The sequence below is a fragment of the Anas platyrhynchos genome, chromosome 7, assembly GCF_047663525.1.
Source record: "Anas platyrhynchos isolate ZD024472 breed Pekin duck chromosome 7, IASCAAS_PekinDuck_T2T, whole genome shotgun sequence".
In the NCBI taxonomy this organism is placed as follows: Eukaryota; Metazoa; Chordata; class Aves; order Anseriformes; family Anatidae; genus Anas; species Anas platyrhynchos.
This window is the reverse complement of record NC_092593.1, coordinates 16568947-16593420: the sequence shown is the minus strand read 5'-3', so window position 1 is coordinate 16593420 and position 24474 is coordinate 16568947. Positions and strand designations below refer to the sequence as shown.

The window sequence follows — 24474 nt, the reverse complement described above, 5'->3', positions numbered from 1 at the left end:
CCAGAAGTGCCAATTTCTTACGAAGTATTCATACTCTCTGTGCTTAAAACCAACAGCAAAACCTTTCATCAGCCTCAGTGAAAGGGACTCTTCCCCTCTAACCCTGATTTGAATGTCAAGTAGAACATTTAAATGCAAGCATTTTTGGCAGCTAAACTAATATATGATGTCTGGCACAATTGATTGTTTCGGTCAAGTATTTTTCAAATCAGGCCTGTACTGTAGGAGAGGGAAGGGAAGTTCTGCTCATAAGACTGCTGCGTCCAAGGTCTGTCCATTTGTCTGATGGAAGCTGATAGCTGCTAATCTTTCCCTCAAGTTTCTTCTGTCCCACAAGATAAAACTCCCAAGGCAAGTGGATTTTTATGGTGAAAGAAGTGTATATTTGAGTGGCAGGAGGTTGGTACGGTTCTGAAACACCACATTAATTTTACGTGCCTTCCCTGAGCAGCAAGTGTTTTTTTGTCTCTACCCAGTCTCCTTTTTGCCACATGCTGATTTCATAGATAAGAAAAACGCAGATGTATCTTCAATCATCTTAAGACATGTAAATTTGTCTAATTGCTACTAATAAAGCATATGCCATCAGACTTCAACAGCAGCAGATGCTCGGAGGATGCAGAAAATGGCAGCAGGTCCGTTTAGATGTCATTTTCCATGAGGAGAAGGGCAGGAGTGGAGGTCATGAAGTGAGTGAAGGTTGAAGGACCTGCACCGGGTGCTGTCCTCTGGCACCATGTTGTGTGCACCTCCACCTCTGCTTGCAGCAGTCGACACTGGGGACCCATGCAGGGATACACCAGTCCTCACTCCTGCTTGACAGACCCTGAGAGCATTTTGTGTCCCCAGGGGGAGAGGAGGGATGCTTTCAACTCCATCTGTACTTGGCATTTCCCCTCCAGCTTGCCTCTCCCTGCAGCCTGATGAAGGCTGATGTCAGCTCAGGGCTCCCCCAGGAGATGGCTGCTCCCCCTCCCATCTCTCTGCTTGTGTGACATTTGTAAGAACTTCCTGCACTCAGACCTGTGTCAGACTGAGCTGAGATCAAGGAGTGTGTTCAAAAATCGTCTGGAAACATCTGGCAAACATGGTGAAAACACATCTTCCCGTGGAAAAATGAGCTAAAAACCTGTTATTAGCAAACCAAGAGAACAACCCTGAAGTCTCTGTATAGACAACTTTTGTTTTGGCCTGTCGAAGTTGCCCATAACTACAGGGTTCATGAGGACCTCCCTTTGCTCTCCTTGAGAAAGGTCAGAGCTATCAGGCTTCAGCTGAACTTTGCAGTCTGTAGGTGCTGGTGGCCATGCCCAGCTCACAGCTTGCTGCTGCAGCACCGCCAGGTTTCCACGCCTGCACGAGGTGCTACGCAGTCACACTGGCAGCTCGAGGTGATGCTCAATACAAACTGGTAATAAAACCAGCCTTGGAGCACTGTGGCTTTAAAGAGTTTGAAGTTTCACATTGGCTGAAGGAAATTCTTTACTCATTGAAGACAGGAAAATAAGGTCATTGTATTATATCCCTTGGAGCATATTTTTTTAAGATGCCATTTGTTTAAGTGGCAAGTTTGGTTTGGTTTTACTGCAGATTTTCTTTCAGGATTGGTTTTCCCCTCTGGGACACAGGGGTTTGTCTTCCTGTTTTTGATGGTTGGAAGCCTGGGTAGCTTTTCCTGTACGATGTGCTCTGTATATAAGCGATCTCTCCTGAAATAAACTCACTTCCAGTTACTTAAGTGGAATCTAATAGCTGCTGCTTTGCTGCAGTTGCTCCGAGTGACAAAGAATTTCTTGGATATGAGCTTGTCAAATGGCTCTGTTGGTACAGGATGTTTGGTATTAATTTACTTCTATGGGGTAATTTTCCCGTATTAATTGCTTGTACATTATACCACAGACCAGTTAAATTGCTGCTTTCCCAGAGCTCGCTCAGTTCATTATGCAATGTTACAAAATGCAGGGGGTTTCTGAATATATGCGTGTTTAAAATCACTCACAGGTCTTCGAAGAATGAAGTAATCAACTTTGCATCCTCTCTGCTTCCTCCAGGTATCCTTGGTGGGTTTCTTGTTTTTATTAGGGCTGTACATCTCGTCCCTGGCCTCCTGCATGGGAGGGCTCTACGGAGCGCCCAGAATCCTGCAGTGCATCGCCCAGGAGAACGTGGTCCCCATGCTCGCCTTTCTTGGACGCGGGGTTAGTGATCCTTTCTCTGAAACTACTGACAAAACCCAACCTGAGGGAAGACTGCTGATATAAGGAAGCAGTATTTCTGTGTGTCTGTGAGGCAGGATGGGATCTGTGCACCCCATCTCAGCCATGCCCTGCCCCAGAGCTGTCAGTCCTGTCGCTGTACCAGGACAGCCCTTCCTGGGCTGTGGGACCTCCTCCTTTTGGTCCCTTTCTTTTGAGATGTCTCCAGGAAAACAGCCACTTATGATACAACTTTGCCTGTGATTTGTTTTTTGCAAACACCTGATCTAAGCCCGTGCCAGTCGTAATCGTGACCAAGGTACTTAGCTCTTCTGTGCCCACCCTTTCAGGGCAGAGGCCTGAAGCTTTTGTCTAACCACTCTGGTCAGATGGATGCTAGCTGCCTCTTTATCTTTTTGTTCTTTTCTTCTTCTTTCCTTCACTTTCTCTTTTGAAATCTTCCTACCTTCTTTGGTGACCTCAGAGCTGAGTACAGCGCTAGTCCCAGTGCAGTGGATTCAGTTTGTGCATACTGGAGAAGAGGACACTTCTTTATAGGGTGAGGTGCCTTTTGGGCTCAATAAAAATAATAAGAGAGTAGATTTGAAAGGTTAATTTAGGGGGCTGCTAAGCTTTAGATATACTTCGAAACAAAGCCTTGCTTTGAATATGACAAGAGGCTTTTTCCTTGTCCTAGTCACTAATCCTCATTCACATGAGTTGTTCCCCTCAGAACAGTCAAAGTCCCAGTCACTAAGGATTGTGTAGTCTTGGGCTATACATTTAGAACAAAGTATTTCTTATGGATTTCCCTTTTTTTAACAGGGAGGAAAAAAATTCCATTGCTCTAAATAACCTGCAGCATCTAACTGTCTGTACTGAGCAGCTGGGAAAATCTTAAGACGTTTTACTCCTTCAGAGTAGCTTATAAATACAGAAAAATATTTCACAATAGTAATATTTAAGATTGTTTTATAAGCATGATTATCTCCTCTGTCATTTTATATTTCTCAAAGCAATTCTTGAAACTGAAAGTCAAGATAATAGTCATAAATATAGGAGAATCAGGAATGGTAAGAACAACAAAAACTTCCAGCTACTGAGGATAGTTGTCAGGCAATCCCGGAACAGACTGTTCTCCATGTGGTGACGCTTGCCAAATTGTCAGTGATTTAGCCCTAGGACTGCAAAATTGATTCCCTTTCTTCTCTGATGGTTTTCTGTCTTTCTGTAATATTTTCTGCTCTGAACTCTGTCTAGGCAGAGTGCCACAGTGGAAGTGCTGAGAAAGAGGTGAGACGTTAAAGGCAGATCACTTTACCCGTTCCTTCTCTCTGCCACCTTGAAAAATGTCTAGATTTGGTTCATGGAGAGTTAATAAACGTAGTTTGCCCTTAACAATCTGTTCCACATCAGTTCGTCTTTTCCATGGTTTAGGAAAGTGTTGTAGTCAACATAACCCCAGCTAATGTGAAGGACACTATTGTTTTCTGTAGTGCTAAACCTAAGCCAGAGGCATCCTGAGATCGTACCATCTGTTCCCTATCTCACTAAGTCTTTCTAATACCTAAGATGTTTTCTGAGAACCATGCTCACTTATCCCTGAGACATATTTCTCATTTCATTGTGAAAAGGCGTAAGGTCCAGAACCGGTCCCCTTTTCTATTAATAAGTTGGAGGAAACAGAAATAGTTTCCATTTGAGCTGTGTGTTTATTGAAGAAGCACATGCAGTAAATGAAAATGTAGAATGGAAAATGTTCCCCGTCTTGTGCTGGTGTTGGTGTGAGGGGGCTGTAAGAGCACCTTCCCAGCCCATTGCTGAAGTGCATCCCTCAGCTGCTGTGCTGCTGGCAGAACTCCGTGTTGTGCCAAGATAACTTAAAGCATTTCCTTTTGATCCTTTTCAGAACTGAAGCTTGTCCTTAAGGGACATTGCCATGGTTTCAATTTCTACCTGTCTTTAGAAAGTCCTTGGAGGTGAGGAGTACAGGACAAACCCTGATCCCAAAAGGGCCTTGGCAGGGGCTCTGATGGACACTTAGCATCATTTCATCTGACTCTAGCAATGACTGAGAAAGGGCATTTTAGACCTAGGGTTAAAATTTGTGAGCAGATGGCTGTCTCCCCACTTCCTGATGTGCTTTGCTTTGTCTCTCTCTCATAGTCTCCCTAGCCTAACCCTGCCCCAAAGGAGAAGAACAAGCTGTGTTTCTCCTGGTTGCCTGCCTTCCTGACTGATGCCTGGCATTGCTGGTGCCCCCAGTGTCCTTTAGCTGCTAAACCTTTCTGCTGCTTTCCTCCTGGTGCTGGGCTGATGCAGCTTTCGCAGAAGGAAGGGGAAAATGCCAAGTACAGAGTCCCAGCAGATCATGGATTTAGCTCAGCCTTGAGTCAGGGCAGGGCCTGAAGCTACTGATACAAAAATGGCACAAAAATACAGAAATTAGAAATGAATAGTTAACTCTAATTAACACGTTTTGTTGCCAGAACACAGCCCAGACTTCCCATAGGCCCCACGTGTCTCTCTGAAAGTTTATTGCTGTTGTAATGCCATACTCTGAGATACAGAGGAGAGTTGATGAGTTTTTCCAAGACAAAGATTGAGTGAGGATCAGAGGTGAGGTGGGAACTCATCAGCTTTTGGCTTCCAGTCTGTTCTTTAATTTATTAAGCCAATGGGCCTCTGCTTGTGCGCATGGAGGTGTGTACATGTATTTCATGACTATGCATGTACCTGCAGACTGCTGGGGTAACCATTCCTTACAGCTGAGCCACCAGAGACCCTCACGGCAAAGCTCACGAGTATTAATTTAAATATGTTTCTTTTATTTATGTAATAGAAAGGACCCAACAGGACTCCAGTGGCTGCGATTTGCTTAACAAGTCTTATCACCATGGCTTTTGTCTTCATTGGGCAAGTGAACGTTCTTGCTCCGATAGTGACCATCAACTTCATGTTGACATACATTGCTGTTGACTATTCCTATTTCTCGATCTCCTTGTGCTATGATGATCAGCAAAAAGCTGGCAGGACACAGGTGGAAAACACTAAGCCTCCAACCTCTTCCCAGCCTTTGATTTTCAACAAGCCCTCCAGCCATGCATCAGATGGAGTAATTCAAAGCAGATCGAATGGCACCTTGCTGGAATTCACAAAAGACATGGACCAGCTTTTTAAACCATTTCGTAACGAGCCAAGTGCTAGCAAAAAAGGAGCTGAGAGTGTAACCCAAAAGGTCAAACAGAAAAAGGTGAAGAAGCCAGCCAAGCAAACGTTACAAGACAGCTTCCTTCTGGATCTTGATCACGATGCTCCTCCAGCTCAGTGTGGCTGGGATGAGACTGCAGAGTCCCACCACGAAAGCTGGCAGGACCTCACTGAGCAGGGCCACCAGCTGGAGGTGGGTCCGTGCTGGTCGCCTGCTGCGGACACCCAGGGGACACCTGAGCTGCTGGGGCAGGGGGAGCAGCTCTGCAGTCAGGTGCCAGCACTCTGCAGCCAGAAGGTGGAAGGTGAGTGTGTAGGAGATGTGCATCTCCATGCTTGCAGGGAATTATCTACAGTCTTAGTCCTCCTGGTGCTTTGCTGGAGGCAGGCGAGAAACTAGCTTTATACAGGGCTGTCATTCAGTGATTCATAGTAATAATATCTTTTATTACAGGTGAGGGTAGAGTTCATCGTAATGAATCACAGGAGAAGTTCCAATGTAATTTCCCATGGAAGATTAATCACAGGAAGGCAGGCAGGTCTCTATGTAGTGTAGGGCTGTTTACTGCATACTCATTATTCTACAAATGGGATCTTAACACCATACATTAAAAACATTTTGAGTGTTATCTTGGGCCTTATTTCACCATGATGTGGAGTAGGAGGGATGGAGCCTTGAGAGACTAAAACTCTGGCTGTGGAAATGAGATGATCCCCGTGCTGCAGGTGGAGGCTGTAATTTGTCATCCACAGCTAGGAATCTGAATTTATTTCGTTGGCAATATGGGTGTTTTGCCACAGAGGTTGTTGTCTCAGATCTATCAGCATTAGTCAATTAAGCTTCATAAACCCATGTGAGGGAGAAAAGAATTTTTGTTTCTTTTACAAACATGGGAACTGTGCCTCAGTTTCCATCGCAGGCAATGACATCTGTGAGTCCTAAAGATAGACTTAGTACCGTAGTTGTAATTTTTTTTTTCTTGATCATCTTTCATGCTTTCATTTTAGAAATTTTGGTTAAACTGTGCCACACTCAACTGTCACCTAGAATTTCTGGTTTGGCTTTTGGCAAAGTAGAAAGAGACCAACTCTTCAGCTCATTTTTAACATTTCTTTTTTTTTTTTTTTTTTTCCTTTGCTCCTCTAGAATCATCGGTAAGGCAACAAAATCTAGAACTGGGAATTCAGCAAATTCCAGAATCATTCTACTCCAGATTCTGCAATCACTGGGTGTCCTTTGCTGGTGTAAGTAATTTTCTTTTATTTTGAGCACTGGTTTATCATATGGAAAGAAATTCATCACTTAGTGTAAATACACTCCAGTACTTTCAAATGGCTTTTGTTTCTGGTATCCCAGGAGGTCACCTGAACTAAATACTTAAGAGACCATAGACCCAGCGGTTCAAATTAAGAGAAAGGTAGATGGTGTTATTTAAAACAACAACAGCAATAAATAAACAAACTCCAACATCTTAGGACTTTTCTAGAGTTAAACATACATGGCTTGCTGGGAAAAAAATCACCATGTCCCTCTTTTCACTATGAACCAAAGAGCCTGCTTTTGCTTGCTGTGGAATGGATTGAGACATCAGATTCAAAGCTGTGTTATTTTTATTTATGAAACAGATTCTGCAAGCTTGGGGTGGGGTTTCAGCAGCACTGAACTCCTGATCAGAGCTGCCTGGCTGTGAAATTCCACATTTTGAGGGAGGAAAGCGGAGCATTCCTCTAGCATGTTACTTTAAAGAATAAATGACTTTTAAATTGCTTGTTCCTGAAGCCACGGAAGAGTTTAGGACATTTAAATTCTTCTTGGGAAGACGGATTAATGGGCAGATAACAGGAAAAGGGTCAGATATGGATAATGAGTGAACCATCTGGCTTTGCTGTATGGATGGGGATTTTTAATAGCTGTACGTAAAACATAACAAACACCCTTGAACAACATACTGAACCCTTCTAATTTAATCCTCAGAGTTTGACACCTACTTTTCAGATTTGCTGCTCTGGCTGCTAGCAGCCAACTACTGGAGAAAGGTCTTGCCAGACCCTGGCGCAGTGGGTGGGATGGATGCTGGAGGCTCCTCTCTAGCGATGACATCTCTAGGAGGTTGCACGCTAATGCTCTCTCTGGGCTCAGTAACTAACGGGGCCCCCAAGTGTTTGTTATCGTGGGGTTCAGAGTGGTCAGCTCTGCCTTCGTGGGGGAATTGGCTTAAAGAGATGACTGATGTGCTCATTAAAGCAGATTTGGTTTCCTGTCAATAGTCAGACTTGAGAGGAGTTTGCAACAGAGCTAAGAGATCAACACAAAATAAAATCACTGAAATAAAATCAGATGCACTTATTCATCCAAGCTCCTTTCCCCTCTGCCTCATCTTCAGGCTTCACCAGCCATGTCAGCCGTGACTGCTTTAGCTCTTACGTGCTGTCCCTTGCTTTGCCTAGCCTGATCTGTGAAGATGCTGCGATGCTGCTTCTGCCCCACTCATATACCCCTTGAGCCACTTCTACCCTGCGAGCTGGTGAGGCTCCAGATACAGCTTCATGCTCCTAAATAGTGACCTGTTGGCTGCTGCAGCTTGGAGCTCCCTGTGGGCTAGCCAACACTTCCATGACCTACAGCTGGTGTATGTTTGAGTAGCCCAAGCAAAAACTCTGCCTCTAGGACCCGAGGTAGCTCACTAAAAGCTACCTGCATGCTGCTAAAGGTGACAGTGCAAGCCTGTGCTGTCCCTCATTATGAGTGAGACCAAATGAAGCTCTGTATAGCATGGGGAACTCCTTGCTGAGAAACCTCAGCCATACCATACCCAAATCTTTTCTGATAATACTGGATAGAAATGCTTTATGTGTGGCCAAAAGCCACTCGCCATGGAGTGCTCTGGAAGCAGGAGATGACGTGGTTCCTCCAGGGACCTGCACCACAGCCCTCAGCTGCTGATGCCCGTAAGGTCCATCCACCCACGGTTGTGGCTGCTGTCATTCCTCCCATGGGCAGGGTGCGGGCTGTGCAGTAGATCTCGTGCAAGGAGAACCTTGGCTCTGTCCCCATCACAGGGTGTTATTAAGAGGCAGACACCTCAACAGAAACACTCATCAGGGTAAAGCTGAATGTCTGAATCCTAAGTTTAGATGGTGCACATCTCTCACGCAGTATTCCTGAGAGGGCCTGAGAAAGACAGATGCAGAGGTGCCATCAAAGCACTGTTTTTACATGAATTTGAAACACAAGGTTCAGCATTTCTAGCAATAAATAAATAAAAATGCAGTTACTGATGCTTTCATAACAGCTTGAGAACCCCAGCACTGCCTCACTTATTAACAAGGTTTTATTGGAGTTGTAAACCATGCTCAGATTGCAAGATTAAAGAATAAATTTCTGAAACCATGTGAAGCTGTGTGTGAAGGTGGGTAGTCCTCCTCGGGCACGTGCTGCCAGCTCTCCCATGGGCCAGAGCAAGAGATGGTCAGAGCTTCCCTGGACTTTGCAGAACAGCTGTCAGATTGACAGCAGTATGCTACCTCGCTCTGGAGCAACCCTAAATCTTGTCTTTCCAACAGGCAATCGTGTCCCTCATCATAATGTTTGTCATTCAGTGGATCTACACCCTTGTCAGCCTGGGAGCAGCAGTTATTCTGTACTTCTACATTGGCCAAGTGAGTCCAGGACTCCCCCTGGGTGAGTAATTTTTTTCTGTATTATTAAATCTGCTTAAAAATTCATTAAGCTTTAATTTAACTTAATTAGGAATTGAGATGCTTGTGTTTAATATGCAGGTGGCACAGTGAGTGATGAGATTTAATTTCTTTGGTAGTTTCAATGCAGTTTATGTCTGGCTCTTTAATATTTGATTCCAACTGTAACTAGCATTAGCCTGATAGTTTGCACATTGCGCTTGCTTTTCGACTGTACTGTACTTTAAATGGCAAAAGCAGATTCTGAGACTTAACAGGGATGGCAGATTGCAAACGTATCGTGGCAATGAGAAAAATCTGTTTTAAAAAATCTGTTGTAAATACATTTTAATAAATTTAATTAATCGGTCTAAAACCACCTGAGAAAACTTTAATGAAAACGGGAATTATGACAAGTATCTCATTAAATCTCAGCATTCGTAACTGCAAAACAAGAGAGCCTTTTGATTCCAGATCTAAACAGGTTGAATATGTTAGGAACGTAATCTGGGAAAATACTCTTAGGCAAAGGGCTTTAAAAAGGTCTGTGCATGTGATGGGCTTAAACAAGTTCAAAATTAAATATTGAAGCACGTTGAAAAAGCAGCTCATAATTGCATAGTCCTTGGCACGGAGGCAGGAGAGGTTTGCGTTGGTCTGCTTCTGAAGGGAGAGGGTGATACACACACAGTCGGTGCTTGCTCACGTCCATATGCATACATATATATGTAGGGGTATAATGCGTACGTACCTGCATGCATGGATGTGCAATGTTTTGTTTGGCACCTGGCTGAGAGAAGTCAAAAAACCTGAGTTTGTGTCTTTTAAACAATGCAGAGGTAGCCACCTGTGTTTATTTAGATAAAAGGTTATTTGGCATTCGGTGAGTAGACACCAGATTTCAGAAACCCGTGCTGTGAGAAAGCAAAAATGAGTAGTCGTTCAGGAACTATCAATATATCACTCACCAATCTTTCTACTACAGCTGATTTCTTTTTTATTTATCTGTATGGGGTGGAAAAGAGTTGCTGTGAGCAATCTGAGCTAGCACAAGCTACCCCTGCTCTCGGCAGGGAAGTTGGACCAGATGATCTTTACAAGTCCCTTCCAACCCACACAGTTCTGTGACTCTGTGAATTAGTTCTTCCTACTTGCAGCTTTGTATCTTTGGAAATACATAAATTTTACTTTAACAAACTTTTTGTACTGCCCCCAAATACTGAACAAAACACAAGTAGTGTCTTCAGGCCTTAGGGTTTTCTTTGCCTTTGTTTACTCACTGTTACATCTTTGTTATTTTCTTTTTAAATATTTCCAAAAATGACTCTAAAAAGAATTTCTCAGTGTGTAGAGGATTATGGAAAGTGATTTGAGAAATGACAGCATAATTAAACATTTTTGTCCTGGTTTGTTTTGCACTTGTGTTCCCATGCATGCTGTAAAAAAGCACATGGCAAAGAAGTTAAAAATGAACACACAAAGTTCAGCCTGATTTTTATTTGGTTGTGAGTGAAAATTATTTTTGCAGTTGCACCACATCAAATGACCCATTTTGTTCTTCAAAAGACTGCATGACCATTCTATACAGAGAAGTTGTGGCACACTGTCTTGAGAGATGCTCTGAAGTAAGGACTAGATGAAAACCTCAGGAGCAGTGGCTCTGCCACAAGAATGCTCCATGATTTTGATGGGTCCCTCCTCCTCTCTCTTTCCCTCCAACAGCCTAAAAAAAAAAATCCAGCAGTTGTTGCTGGGTCTCTGCTCTCCTCCCTATCCCTCACCACAGACTTCGGGGGCTGCTTTTGCTGCCAGCTCCAGAACTTATCTGCCCCTGCAGTTAGCCAGTGCAGGAAATTAGTTCTACAGAAAAAATCCCAAAATAAACCTTGGTGTTGATCAAATAAGTTAAACCAGCTCTCTGTGGGGACAGCCAAGAGGGAGCAGTGAGACCACGGCCACCGTGGCTTAGCAGCTCTTTCAGTCTCCCCATCCCTGCAGTGGGAATGGTCTTTGCAGCCTAAGGAGGAGAAGGTGCTGCAGCTGGTATCTTTGCTTTGGCCACCGCTTTGCTGGTATTTTAACAAGCTGTCAGTCTGGGAAGGAATAGCTGTTCTCCATATGAACTTTGGGTTAGATTCTCAGCAATCGTTTAAAAGCCACAGCGAGTGGGAAGACTTCAGAATTGTTCTCACAGTTGCTAAATCTTTGTGTACTGAAAGCTAGTAACAAACATGTCAGTTTGGGATTTTATGCAAAAAAAATTAAATGGTGAAATGCTATTATGAGGGAATTAGCAACATACTGACTTTTCATGTCTTTTCTCTGTAGGAGCAGCAGCGAATTTCAGTTTGTTCAGCTGGATTAAGTCAGCTTTGATCACCTCATGCAGGTTGGTACCAGTCACTTGGCAGAGATCGAGGCGGTGCTTCTTGTTCCCACTAATGTGCATGGGAAGAGTTGACCTGCTTCTTACCTCAAGCAGTCTGCCTGGCCCTTCCTGGGGACTTGAAGTTCTTAGTTAAAGGCAAACAGGGCTGTTGGCTTCAGTTAGTCCAGTGCTGATGTATCCCAGTGGCTGAAGCTTTCTTGGTCTTACTCTCCAAACCCCAAAGGTCTGTGCTCAACCTTGGAGGAACAGCTTGAACCCAAAAACACAGTAGTAAATGAGGAGTGGGAGACTCCAGCTCTTCCACCCATGGCAGGTGGTGAACTGCTGTGGTGGTGGAACAGGTACACAGGTGCCAGCTGGGCTCAAGTGACAGAGGGGAGATTTAGGGGGAAACAGCAATAGCTGCAGAAGCAAATACAATAAACAAGGTCTTCAGTGAAGGAACCATTCAGTATCAAGTTTGTATGGGATTGCAGCAGAAAATATCTTGGTGTTTTTCTTCTCAGAAGGCCTCAGAGCTTTTATTTGGTTGGATAGTAACTGGTTTTGTTAATTTATTTTGATCCTATTAATTATTAATTCTGTCATGTTTGGGTTTCCCATGGGGGTAATGACCATCTCTGCTGCTGTACAGAGCAGTGGGATTTGGGGTTCCTAATCTGTTTGGCTGTTCTACTATTGCAGTGGGGGAGCACTGTAATAAAGACCATATAACATGAGCTGCCAGGCATTAGGTGTGCAAATTTGGTGGCTTGTTTAAAATAAATGAAGGTCCAGGCACTTAGGCATGTTGGCACGTGTGTATGCCTGTCTTGCCAGCTCCTGTCTCTGCCCACTGTCCCTATAACATGGCTACATGCCTTTGGTGGCAGAGGTGGCTCAGGAGAGTGGCCAGAGGTGATGGGACCTCTCTTAGATCCCCATGAAAGGTCTATGGCATGGCTGAGAACAGACACGTCGGGTCTCCTGCATCACCATCCATAGCTGCCTCTACCAGACCAGTGGATCTCCCCAGGTGTGGGGCTGCCCTGAAGACCCAGCTGTCCTGCAAACCTCTTTTGCTGTGAATAGCTTCATTTATGCAGCTGCAGCTGCCTCTCATGGCAGTTGCATAAAGCCACACACTTCCCTGTTAGCGGGATGGGAGCCCAAGTCAGACAAGCTACAGGAGGAGCGAGGGGGTGTCAAGGGTGTGCACTGTGCTTTGTGCGTGTCTCATTTGGAACAAGGGGTTGCCCCCTCCTTTCTCCCTCTCACTCACCATGTCTGCTGCACTCCTAACACGAGCCAAAGCCAGGGGTGAAGAGGTGAGGAGGAGAACAGGGCGCACGGGGCTGTGCTGGAAGCGCTGCCAGAATTACTCATTGCAGGGTGAGTCAGACCCCGCTGCTTTGTGTCCCAGGCATTTAACTGTCCTGTTCCGCCTCGGTGTACAGCCGCATCCACTGCCTGTAATTTTGCCGTGCTGCAGCTATGATGATGGAGCAGTTTTTCCTCCTGCTTGTCCCTCGGCACTTCTCAACCCTGCCTGTTGTCAGATGCTCCCTGTGGGAGGCTGGTTAACTTCACGGACAGCTGCCGTATGTGGCTGGGAGTAGGAAAGATGAAGCTAGCCCTTCCGGAGAGGCAGCCCTCGTGCTCCTTGTGGGCAGAGGTGTCACTGGTGCCGGGTGTTTTGCCCTGCAGGTTATCTGGCTGGCACAGGCCTCAGCGCTTTGATCAGTGCAATCGATGAGGAGAGGCTCTGTCAGGGAAGATGGAGTGAGGAACTGGCAGCAGCCCAAGACAGAGACTGATCTTTCTTCTCTCCCCCCTAAGACTGCAATCTCTGAGCCAGCCAGCTTGGTAACCTCATCCTAATGCCAGGGATCCTGCTCGAGCTGGTATGGACACAGTTTTAGCTCTGCTTGGGGGCCGGGTAGGTTGTTTTGAAGCCCACCTTTGCTACGCTGCAAGAAATTGCATTGAAATCACTTGCACATTTTTCCTCAGCCACAATTTCTTGAAATCCAAGCAAGACACATTAAAAAAATTGAGGTAAAGAAGTCACTGCATTAGAGTGCAAGAGCACTGAAAGCAACCAAGGATCCTTGGCACCTCAAAGAGGGCTGAGTCAGTGTTATAAGGTCCCCCAGTTTTGATTTGCAGGTGTGCAGTAAGGTTTTCTTAAAGTTGGCCTCTGGGAAAAAGAAACTGCAGGAAGGTCTCCTCTTATATTTAAAAGAGGAAAAGAGTTTCCAGCCTACATGGTCTCAAAAGTAATTGAAATGTACACGAAAGCTTAGGAAACTATAAGAAGGATATTTTTCATTAGCAATAGTTCGTGCTCCTTCTTTTCCTGCACCGTCTGGAAACTGGCAGAGCCAACGTTTGGAGCAATTCCAAAGAGGAAATGTATTTGCTAAGAAAATGTATATTTTCCAGTGTTTATGAGGGAGGAGGTTGAAGTATAGTTTTTGCATGTCTTCTAGGAAACTGTTTGCAGATTAACTCTCTGCCTTCCGAGGGCAATGCAGCCCCTTCTCCAAGTGCCCTGCCATGGCACAGCCGGGTGCGTGGCTGCTAACGGGTCGTGCCTCTGCTTCTGTGTTTGCAGGAGAAGGCCATCTCCAAAGGAGCAGATCGTTGTGACACCGGCCTTTGCGACAGTTGGCATGGAGACCACGCAGCTCACCGAGGAGAACGCAGACTTTGCCTCTCGAGACCGCTATCACCAGTCCTCCCTTATCAGCAGAGAAGAGTTTGTGAATCAGTTTCAGTAAAGGGGGAGGACAGAAAAAATACCGAGCTGTTGCTTCTGAAAGGGCTGATAAGTGCTAGTCCCTGCCACGGGGCCTTGTGAAATACTTGAATGTATATGGAAAGGATGTGAATAGTTATTTACATATTCAAGACTTGTTTGTTTATGCAAACTACAGCAAGCCCAGGTTTCAAACCGTATCCAAAAGGGAGGAGGATAAAACCAACACGCAAATGAAAGGGCCGATCCAGTGAAGTGATGAGTTACTGAGAATGATATAATCCTTTAAAAAAAAAATCAATTATAAGCACTACTGAGCTCTGAATACTGCCGCTGCTGTAAGAGCTAACAACACCCGATTTCAGATGTCCTCTGGGGGAGCAGGGCAGCAGTGTGCATTGTATTTGCGAGTGGTGACCTCAGATGCAGGAGCCGAGTGCCCGGTCCCAGCTGTGCCACCGATGGATGCGACCTTCCAGGTCAATTCACTTCTCCTCCCGGCGTGAATTTGCCTGCTTGTGATACAGCAATTTTCTACCTCAGTGTTTCAATTACCAAGGTCTTAGAAAGTACTTTGAGGCATTAGACAATAGGCCAGAACCAGTGGCAAGTGCAAGAGGATTATGAAATATATTCGTAACTGGAATCGAACCTGCGCGTTTCTATGCAGTAATGCAGTATAATGAACTCTTCTCTACTGTGAAACCACGAACTGATGCCTTAGCATCTTTTCATAGTGGCTTCCCACATCCTTTCTGAAACAAGAACCAAGACGTAAAATCAAAGCTATCTCCAAATACAGCATCTCTTGGATAAAAGGAGAGATGATTCAGAAGTGCCTTAACAAAATGCATTTTGCTAATTCTGCTTCAAGCTCATCCTGTGCTGAGCTTTATAGATGTATGCACCTAAGTAAGAGGGGGAAATCGCTGCCTCTCGCTTCCTGTAATCTCTGATCATTTCAGCCATTAAATTATTTATTTCTTCTGTGCAATAAAAAAACTTCAGACAGCAGAAATGCCTCTCTGTGCTAGCTGTGGGCGGGTTCAGTGCCTCTGAACACTGGAGCTGTTCAGGGCTGTGCCCCAATGTTGGGGACCCTCTGTCCCACCACGTGGTCTGATCTGCTGTGGCTTTGGCTCTCCAGGTTTCTTAGAAAGGGGACCAAGGGAGACTTTCAGCTGAGATGAAGAAGAGAACAATCCTGCAACGCTGCAGAAAGCATTCATTTTTCTAGGTTGCAGGTATTTCATTAAATATCTGTAACCTTGTCTTTACTATGTCAATAGAAGCAAGCGAAAAACGGTGGCCAATGCTGAACTACCTCACGTCATTCTCTGTTGGGAGCTGTCCTGTCAGGATTTCTTGCTTTTTGTGTTGGATTTCCAAACGGTGTGGATCTGCTGTTTGGATGTGTTGAAGCTTCCTCCAGGTCCTCTGGGGCCACCTGCGTGCTCAGGAGACCCCTTCCTGTGCTCACAGCATCAGGACACATCTCGCAGTGCTGAATTAAGAGAAAAAATGAATAGCAAAGGCACAGGGCTGAGTTTGGGGATGTCTGTGCTGGTACACGGTAGGCAGAATTACACGGATTCTTCTCTGAAGACAACTCTGAGAAACTTTGCTGGTGCTTTGCTCTTATCAGTTCAAAGCGTGGCAAGATAACAGTCAATTTTTATTGTCAGCTATTAAGATCAAATTAACTTATCTTTGAGCTTGGCAGTTGCTGCTGTTGTGCAAGCTTTCAGACTCTGCTTGGAGCTGATCCACCTCGCTGACAAGCCGCATGGTGCTGTGCTGTCTCCTGCTAGAGTTTGATACGCGACCGCAGCACCGGGGCTCTGAGCCCTCGGGTTTCAAAGAGAGCCCCTGTGTGAGCACTGCGGGGTGCCTGCCCTCCCCAGCATGAGCTTGCCCAGCCCTGCAGCCTCAGGAGCACAGCTTAAACTCAAGGAAACCCCAGAGCCCAGCATGAAGTGATTAATGAGTGGAAATCCCTGTGTTAACCTTGTTAGCTCCCACACAATTTAGTTCCCTTCTTAAAGCCAGGCAGCACTCAGGGGATCCTGGGGAGGGAAGAGAGCAGGTACTGTGCTCACCAGACCCCACAGGGGAGCCGTGCTTCCTGCTCTTCCCCAAAACCAGCAATACAAACAGCTCCTCCCTTTGGCTACCAGGATTTCGGCCAGCTCTCTCAGGACAGTGCTCACAGCTTTGCTTGTGGCCACAGCCCTGTGAGTGCTCCAGGTGCAGCAAAACACCTTTTGCCTGGGTTTTCTGCGCTTTGGGCTCTACGTGCTGCTTCTGGAGAAGCTTTCCCCAAAGCATCCACCCCTCCTGGCATCACCAGCACTGCAGGTACCAGGTCCTGCACCACGATGTAAGGCTGGCATTTGGTCTTTTCCTCCCATCAGGCCTGCAAGAGGAGTGCATCATGTGGGGCTGGTTTCCTCACCACCACTGTGTTGTAAGTAGAGCAACTTTCCTTTTCAGTGCTCAAGAAGGGGTGTGCTCATCTTTCTCAGGGCATTAGCTTTGATGTAGTTAACAGTGACGGTGGAGGGAAGGCTTGTTTCAGGAGCCACCACCTCCGAAGGGATGGGGACAGTGGTGTTAGGAGCAGTCTGACCTGCTTCCTCATGCATCCTGTGCTTTTGAAAAGCCAATGCCAGTCGAAAATCAAGCCTGTGCTTTATTTTCTTCCCAACCACTGACTTAATCCTGACAAGGCCTGTGGTTTGGGGTACCCTGATCAACCTCAGAGCAACCATATTTGGGGTTTCTGGCTGGTCTCCCCTCCTGTAACCCCACAGACTCGTCCACTTGTGAGGCTGGATGAGTTCTGACCCCACTGGCATGCAGGCCTTTGTGTATCAAGGAAGCTTCTTTAGGAAGAGAGGAAGGCTAATAGCATTGCAGATCATCGGGGTGCATTGTCAAAAGCGTCTGTAGCTTTTGTAGCACTCTAAAAATGCATGAAATTAGGGATAGCAATTTGTCAGCTTAACATTTAGTGGTTGAAGGGAAGTAATGTGGGTGGCAATTCCTGCTGTGAGTGGGAAGTGTTCCTTCTGCCCACCTGGGAGCCAAACTGTGGCTCTGGCTGCTGCAGCTTTAGTGAACACTCAGCATCCCTGAAGATCAGCTTGGGGCCCAGCTTTAAGCCTTATCTGTCCACTGCAAGTTGCTTTTTGGTTAACGTCCTTCTGAAAAGACCCTTCTATCTTTTTAGCCATGTGAGCTTTGTCATCTACAATCTGCTTTCCTTGGAGTTCATGGAATTGTTTTTAAGAAATTAGGACATTTAGCAATGGTGCAGGGAGGGAGAAGATTTGTGTTTGAGAGATATGTGGATGTAAAAGGGCTTTTTTTTTTTTTTTTTAAGGCTTCAACTGTAGGCTGCTAGATCGAGTTTTGACAGGTTCATTTGCAGAAGATATAAGCACAGACGGTAGGATAAATATTTTATTATTTGCCTTGCAGTCTCGCCGAGAAGCTCATGCTGTGTTTGTGATGCCACAACATTAACAAGTGTCCAGAAATCAGAATCTTCTGCCTCAAAACACTTGCAACACAAATAAGGTTGAGAACGGGCAGGAGGAAAGCCAAGTTTCATTATGATATCGGCGTTAAACGACAGCTCCTTGGTATAAGTTGCCATCACCCCCTCGGGTCTGTCTGTGTTCCCCCATCAGGAGTCTGCTCAGGGAGAGCCAAACCCCTTAAATCCAGAGCTTAACCCATATCCATATTTCTTTTTTCTCCCCTCGTGGCTCTCTCTTGTCAGATTTGGGTATCCTTGGATGTTTTTTGTTGTGTATGTTGGCCAAAAAGTCTCACAGCTAGGGTGGTCGCTTTTCCTAGCAGGTAACAGCGATCACAGAAGCAGCATGACAAAACGTGCTGAATAAAGGACGATTCTGTGCGTGGGCTAATGCAGGAACAGGCTCCCTGCAAGAGTGAGGCAGTGTGTTCTCACTCCTGCCTCTCTGGTTCACTTTCTGGTTCAGGCAGGCACTGTTTCGTGTGGCATCATGCCCCCACCTGCAAGGCTGGACGAGATGTGCTGAATCACAGCAGCCAGCCTAGGGTTGTCATTTAAATCAGCGGGAAAATGAGGTTATTTGAATTATTGCCTTTGTCTGGTGAATTCTAGAAAGGGCAATTACTGCAATAAACGAGAGAAAATTAAAAGATTATAGTCAACCTATAAATCTGGTAACTCCATATAAAACAGGAACGCAGTGAACTTACATTCCTGATTTCACAGTGCTGAGACCCAGATCTGGTGTAACGGCATTTAAACCCGAGACAAGGCGAGACCTCTGGGTAAAACAGCCCAAAAAGCTGTGGATGAGAGGCTCTGGCAGCCAACTGCGGGCTGGAAACACAGAGCCCTAAAGCTGTGGGGTGCAACAGAGGCTCCTTCCCCCTCTGCCCCTCGTGGCTTTGGGATTTGCCCGGATTTGGGAGGTTCGTGAGCAGAAGCCTTGGGGCTGCTCGGCAGAGCCCGGTGGTACAGGGGTGCACCTGTAGCTTTATGGGATCCAAATGCTGCTCGTGAACCTTGGCAGCAGCAGCAGCAGCTTCTTGGATCGCGGCGGTGCTGCTGTGCAGGGCTGTTGGGAGGGCTGGGTTGTTCTTGATGCGCTCCAAACCAGAGCTGGCTGAAAAGGGTCCTGAAAGAAATAAATCAGAGGTTTAGAGTTGCTTCTTACCAGATAGATTGAAATGGCTGGGGTTTTTTTTTCTTCTTTTCCAGAAAATGTTGGGTTTATTTCCAACAACGGGATTCAAAAGGCAACATTTTGTATCCAGTGGCTTTATTTTGTTGTGCATTTTTCTGTGAGGGATGAAAAGAGAGCACAAGACCCGTATCCATCCTGACCTCCAAATGTCAAGGATCTGGAATGAGCTGCTTCCAAGGGAGGTACGAGGCAGGCATTTCTTGTAAAAATAAATCAATCAAGCACCACTATCCCCAGAATTTCAAGAAAAATGTTTAGGTGCTAAGTGCTTTTTGGATGATTGGGATCCATTAATGGATGGCTTACAGCATCGAGAGGAGACGGCGAAGGTAATTAATTGCTTGGTTAGGAACTATCTGTCCACTTCGGAAACTCAGGACTTTTAATAACAAATTCCAGGAGTAGAAAATATTCACTTTGTACCTTAATTCATCATCAGCTTAAAACTTGTCTGAGGTTTATGAGCCTGATCCAAGTTTTAGACAGATCTGGGCTGCGTTTCAAGCGAGCTGCAGGAGTTTCATGATGTTGGCTGGGGCTGTGAAGGGTTCCTATAGAACTGACGAGAAGTGACCAGTGAGTGTAATCCTTACGAGGTGTTACGGAGATGCCTCTTCTGTAGAAACTCCTGGTTTTTTTAGTGATTTCAGGCTGAAACAATGCAGAAACTGGTAAATTGGGCTGTGTGCCTCCAGCCCCTCAGACTGGAACGTGGAAATCAAGGTGAAACAAAAACAAACTGTTTTTCCTCCCCCAGAGCAGGGTGATGGGTGGGATTCAATTAATCAGCATTTACTATCAATCATGTTTTATATAGTAATGTTGGAGGCTTCCTGTGTTGCTGTTATTCTTTTTAAACTCTTTTTTGAGTTGAATGTGCTGCTTTTGGATGGAAGCATTGAGTGTATTTATACGTAATTTGGGGAGACTTTTAGGTCGCAGCCTCTTTCAGGAGGCATTGTTTGACATCAAGGTTTGCTTGGTCCTTCTTGGGAAATTAATTCCATGCATTTAAATCTCCCATTACTGGGGAGCCACGAGTGCTGGTGCCATGTACAATGCCACGGGGATGCACAGCTCAGGGCCACGCGGGGAGAAGTGAACTGGAGCTCACTTGGTGAGCTGGACCTCAAAAATAGCAGAATTTGTTGTGAGTTGACTTCTTCAGTGTTAGGATGTTCCTCATTGAAGCAACAAAGGTAGGACTGAAGTGACGTGGCAGGAAAAGGCGGTAGCCTGGCATTTACAGCCACGAGGCCTTGGCAAATTGGGCAGCTGGTGGGGGAAGGGATCATGTTTGGGAAATACGAAACAGCCTGGACATCGGCGCTTCCTTTCCAGGTGCCTGTGAATAACACACTGTGACTGGAGCTGTGACGGAGCGGGGATAGCTTTTTCTGTATGGTAAATACTGGGTTGATGGTACCAGCTCCCATCACGGTGCTTTTTTCACAGCCTTGGGTGTTGTAGGAGAGGCAGGGCATGGCGGGGGCCCTGCTGTGCACCACTGGGACACCAGGAGGTGGGGACACTCGATACCAACCCCGTCTTCCTCAAGGTTGTTCTTTCAGTGACGGTTATTTTGCATTTATGCGCGGCTGATTTTGTTCTCAACGTGCCTGTTGAGTAAAACAGTAGGAAGAATTTACGGAGACTTGTTGGAAGAGCAGTGGATCCCGCGCTTCCTGCTTGCTGGATTTACAGCTTCGGAGGATGCGGAGTGCTTGTTGTCGTAGGAGTTGGTGGCGGGGAGTCATGCACTTGGTGCGAAAGGATATCCCCCAGCTATTTGAGCTGCTGCTCTGCATTCCCTGGGCCTTCTCCCAAAGTAGCAAGCTACAGCTCCTCATACCCGCTTTAACTCTTGATGGCACATCGCTTCGCTGAACGTGGGTATCTCCATCATGTTGAGGAGGAAGCCTTTTTTTTAGGCGACCTGTTCTGTAAGGTGTGGGTGAATCCCTTGGCGTAGGCTGGAGGACCGCAAGGATGTCCTGTGCAGACCACGCAGCTTGGTGGCCGCTGCCTGCAGCTTCTGGGTCGCTCAGGTGGCCCCAGCTGCCAGGGCTGGGGTGTTGCCTCGTGTAATGAGAAGCGGGGTTGCAATGTGCTGGTTCGTTTCAGGGAAAACCATAATAACGGGATGCCAAATCCCTGTGTCCGGGACTAACTGGACAAGCCGCTGTCATTCCCGTACTTGTGTGGGCTCATCAGTGCCACCTTTTGGGTGGAAAGAGGCCTTCAGGAGAGTTTGTGTTTGGTAGCAGGCTACTTGCTTCTCTTTTGGTGAAGGGAGAAAGAGGGAGCAGGGGGTGCAGCCCACATTGGTGTTTGGTACTGGATTCGGTGGGTTGTCGCTTGCCAGCTGTGTCCAAAACACCATTTTCTGCTTGGCTGGGGGAAATTCAGCCTGAACCTGAAATAAACAGCTCAGGGAGGGAAAGCAAAGGGCGTGCAAGCATCCCAGGGGGGAGAGGCTGCCAAGAACGGGGTGCTGCTGGTGTGTGGGGCTGGAGGGCTCGCTGGGGACACTGCGCCCAGGCTCCTTGGGGCTGCCAGCAGCCAGGGCCGAGCCCCAGCCCCAGCTCGGCGCTGTGTGCTCTCGCTGAACCAGGAGCGCGGGGCGAGGAAGGGGAATTTCAGAACAATAAAGGGAAATCCTCTGCCTCCCGTGCAGCCCAGCCTGGGAACTCACCCCCGCAAGAAGCTGCAGCCGCAAAAAGCCGCTGCTGGCACGGCGAAGCCGGCAGCGGGTTCGCTTTATAACCAATAAAAGCTTTCAAAGTTACTCGGCAGGGGCTCGAAGGCGCAGCCGGGAGGGGGCTGGAGCCTGGGGTCTGCCCGACGCCCCCCGTGCTCTGCCCGGAGCCGCTGCGGCGGTGCCCCCCGGGGGACTCGGGCATCGCCCCCCCGGCCGCTGCCGGGTGCCCGGGGGAGGCCAGGCCGGGGTCAAAGCAGCGCAGGAGCGGGGCCGGCCCGGGGGAGGGATGCGGGGGGGGCCGTGCCGAGCCGTGCCGAGCCGTGCGGGGCCGCGCCGGGTGATGTCAGGCTCGAGGAGGAGCCTCGGCCGCCTGCCCTTTTACTTTCGGCCGCCGGCACTTGGCCGCAAGCTGCCGCCGCCGCTGGCCGACCCCCCCCTTACCCCCCCACCCCCGGCGCTATGGGCACCCCCACACCGGCCTGGCCTCGTCCCCCGGCGGGCATGTGAGCCCCCCTTCGTCCTCCTCCTCCTCCTCCTCTTCCTCCCCGTCCCGTCCCCAGCGCCATGCCGGCAGCCTGCACCCTGCTGGTGCTGCTGGGGCTGGGGCTGGCCCCGCCGGCCGGGTCGCTGCCCCTCGCACCCCCTCCTCCCCGGCGCCTTCCTCCTCCTCCTCCTCCTCCTCCACCTCCTCTTCCATCGCCCCGCAGCCGCCTCGGCCGCCCCTGCTCGCCGCCCGCCGCGGGACACGCCGGCCGCCCCGGTGAGTGGGGTCGGGATGGGGACGGGGGGACACGCTGGTGGCTTCATCCAGGGGGCTTTATCCGAGCCCCCTGCCCTGGTCCCTGGGGCTTCCCGGAGCCCCCCGGGTGCTGGGATCCTTCCAGAGGTGAAGGGAGCCTGGGGGGGAAGGAGCGAACAGGACGTGGGTGCACGGGTGGGCAGCGAGCCCACGCCACGCATGGGACAGGTGCGTCGGGGTGTCTCCGTGTCACCCCAACCCAGCACATCAGTCACCTGCAAAGTCACGGCTTTCCTCGCCTGCCACATCTGTGAGCGGGAGCGGGGGCTGGCGTGGTGCTTTGCCGGTGATGCCGGGGCTGGTTTCAGCACAGGGAGTGGGTGGGCTGGGTTTTTGGTAGGAAACGCAGAGCTCGCTTCATCCCCTTGTGATGGGGTTTACCCAGGTGCCAAGAAGAGACAGGGCTCGCAGGATGAGTAAGTCCTGATGCGCTGGGGGAGCTGGTGCTGGGCGGCTGCAAGTGGGCTAAGGAGCTCCAGCACGTCAACACAGACCTGTGTGGGTTTTGGGTCCGGACGGCTCATCACCTGCCTGGGATGGAGCGCCGAGTTTTGGCTTAGTTCCTGATGTGAGAAGAGTACCACGCTGTGCCATGTAGGGGTCAGTTTATAAAACCCAAGTTGTGAAACTTCAGGAAATGTGGCGGAACTGCATTTGTAACGTTTCGGTTGTCTTTGGGTACCCAAAGCGTGCCTTTGTAGGATGTGCCCACGCTATACGAGGTGTTTGGCTGGGGATCCTGGCTGGGATGTGCCCTGCAGTGCATGAAAGCTGCTAACAGTGTTGGTGAGAGCAGCCTGGTGACCAGGATACCGCGCTGAAATTAGGGAGGTTTGGGTCCCTTCCCGGCCCAGCCACAGAGCTCTCGGTGCCACTTCAAGTCAGTTCTCCCTCCAGAAGGGGTGAAAATAACACTGCCTTTCCTGCTGTGTGCCTCGCGGAGATAAAATCTGCAACTGCCTGCAAAGTTCTCAGCTGTTATTTGACGAGAGCCTTTGCAGATCCCTTGCCGGATAGCAAAAAAAAATAATATTCAATTTCACCTCAGATTCCTATCTGGCATCTTTTCCTGTGACCTTGATGGCTCCTGAGAGTCGGCGGAGGAATGCGTTTCCTTTGTTCGAGCCTGAAAAGCCCGAGCTGGCTGTCCTCGTGCTGCAAAACCCTGGGTCTGGCCAGGGGCGCGGGGCTCTGCAGTTAGCTCCGTGCTGCCGGCAGCTACAGGTGCTCGTGAATCACGTCAGCCCCGAGCCAGGAGCGGTGATAAATAGCACGGTAGTAGCTCGATCTAGAGCAAATGGCATAATAAATTACGGGGTGTCCCGACAGCTGCAATTCACTCGCTGTTAGCTACAGCTCTAGGCTTGTGTCAGTCAAGGGAAGCGGTGCGGTGGGACGGGATCTCCTGAACTGCTTTCAGACCGACCTGCATAAAGCCCCATCGTCTGTCTCGTGGGCGCTTGCACCGCTCTGAGGAGTTCTTTGAAAATGTTTGTTTGAAGTGGGGAGCGTTTCTTGTGAACCCATCGCCCCGTCGCTACGTGGAAACGCAGATTACATCTCGGGCAGCTTTGAGACAGCTCTGAGGTTAGGAGGCAGCGGCCCCTTCATCAGCGAGCTGGTAGCAGCGTGGGTACAAGTGGGCTTGGGCAGCCCGGCTGCCCTCCCTGGCCTGCTTGTGCCTCCGTACCTGGGGAGCAGGAAGGATGGGGAAAGGAGGTGTTGGTGTCAAAGCCTGTGGTGGGATTCTCCCTGGCAGCTGCTTTGCATCAGAGACGGGCAACCCGATGGGCGCTGCCAAGCTGGGGCGTATGAGGGCTCAGTCACGAGCTCTGCCTCCAGCTGGTCTCGTTATTGCAGGTTTCCCACCTGTAAAATGGGAATAACACACCTCTGTTTTCCGTTGCTCCATGGGATGCACGGCACGTGGCCACCTCTTTGGCAAACGCTGCTGCTCCTGCTGCGCCCTGCAGAGGCCGTCACAGTGGTGCCGTGGGGAGGGCAGAGGTGGCAC

At 48.2% G+C, this 24474-nt stretch overlaps 2 protein-coding genes across 10 annotated transcripts in view; both read left to right on the top strand.

Annotated features, from left to right (window-relative positions):
- SLC12A8 (solute carrier family 12 member 8) overlaps positions 1 to 15237 on the top strand; it is a 52845-nt gene extending 37608 nt beyond the window's left edge. For 5 of the 8 annotated variants that reach the window (XM_072040812.1, XM_027461051.3, XM_072040811.1 and 2 more), the window contains 6 exons: positions 2052 to 2198; positions 5038 to 5710; positions 6553 to 6650; positions 8970 to 9087; positions 11412 to 11472; positions 14069 to 15236. In XM_072040812.1, coding sequence (XP_071896913.1) covers positions 2052 to 2198; positions 5038 to 5710; positions 6553 to 6650; positions 8970 to 9087; positions 11412 to 11472; positions 14069 to 14234 — 1263 coding nt within the window. In that variant the 3' untranslated portion in view covers positions 14235 to 15236. Of the gene's footprint in view, positions 1 to 2051; positions 2199 to 5037; positions 5711 to 5859; positions 6033 to 6552; positions 6651 to 8969; positions 9088 to 11411; positions 11473 to 14068 lie in introns of those variants that run through there. The other 3 variants (XM_072040814.1, XM_072040815.1, XM_072040817.1) reach the window with 3 other exon arrangements.
- A 6839-nt stretch (positions 15238 to 22076) lies between these two features.
- HEG1 (heart development protein with EGF like domains 1) overlaps positions 22077 to 24474 on the top strand; it is a 43669-nt gene continuing 41271 nt past the window's right edge. Inside the window, exon 1 of one of the 2 annotated variants that reach the window (XM_027460959.3) lies at positions 22077 to 22421. In XM_027460959.3, coding sequence (XP_027316760.3) covers positions 22226 to 22421 — 196 coding nt within the window. In that variant the 5' untranslated portion in view covers positions 22077 to 22225. The remainder of the gene's footprint in view (positions 22422 to 24474) is intronic. The other variant, XM_027460957.3, reaches the window with a different exon arrangement.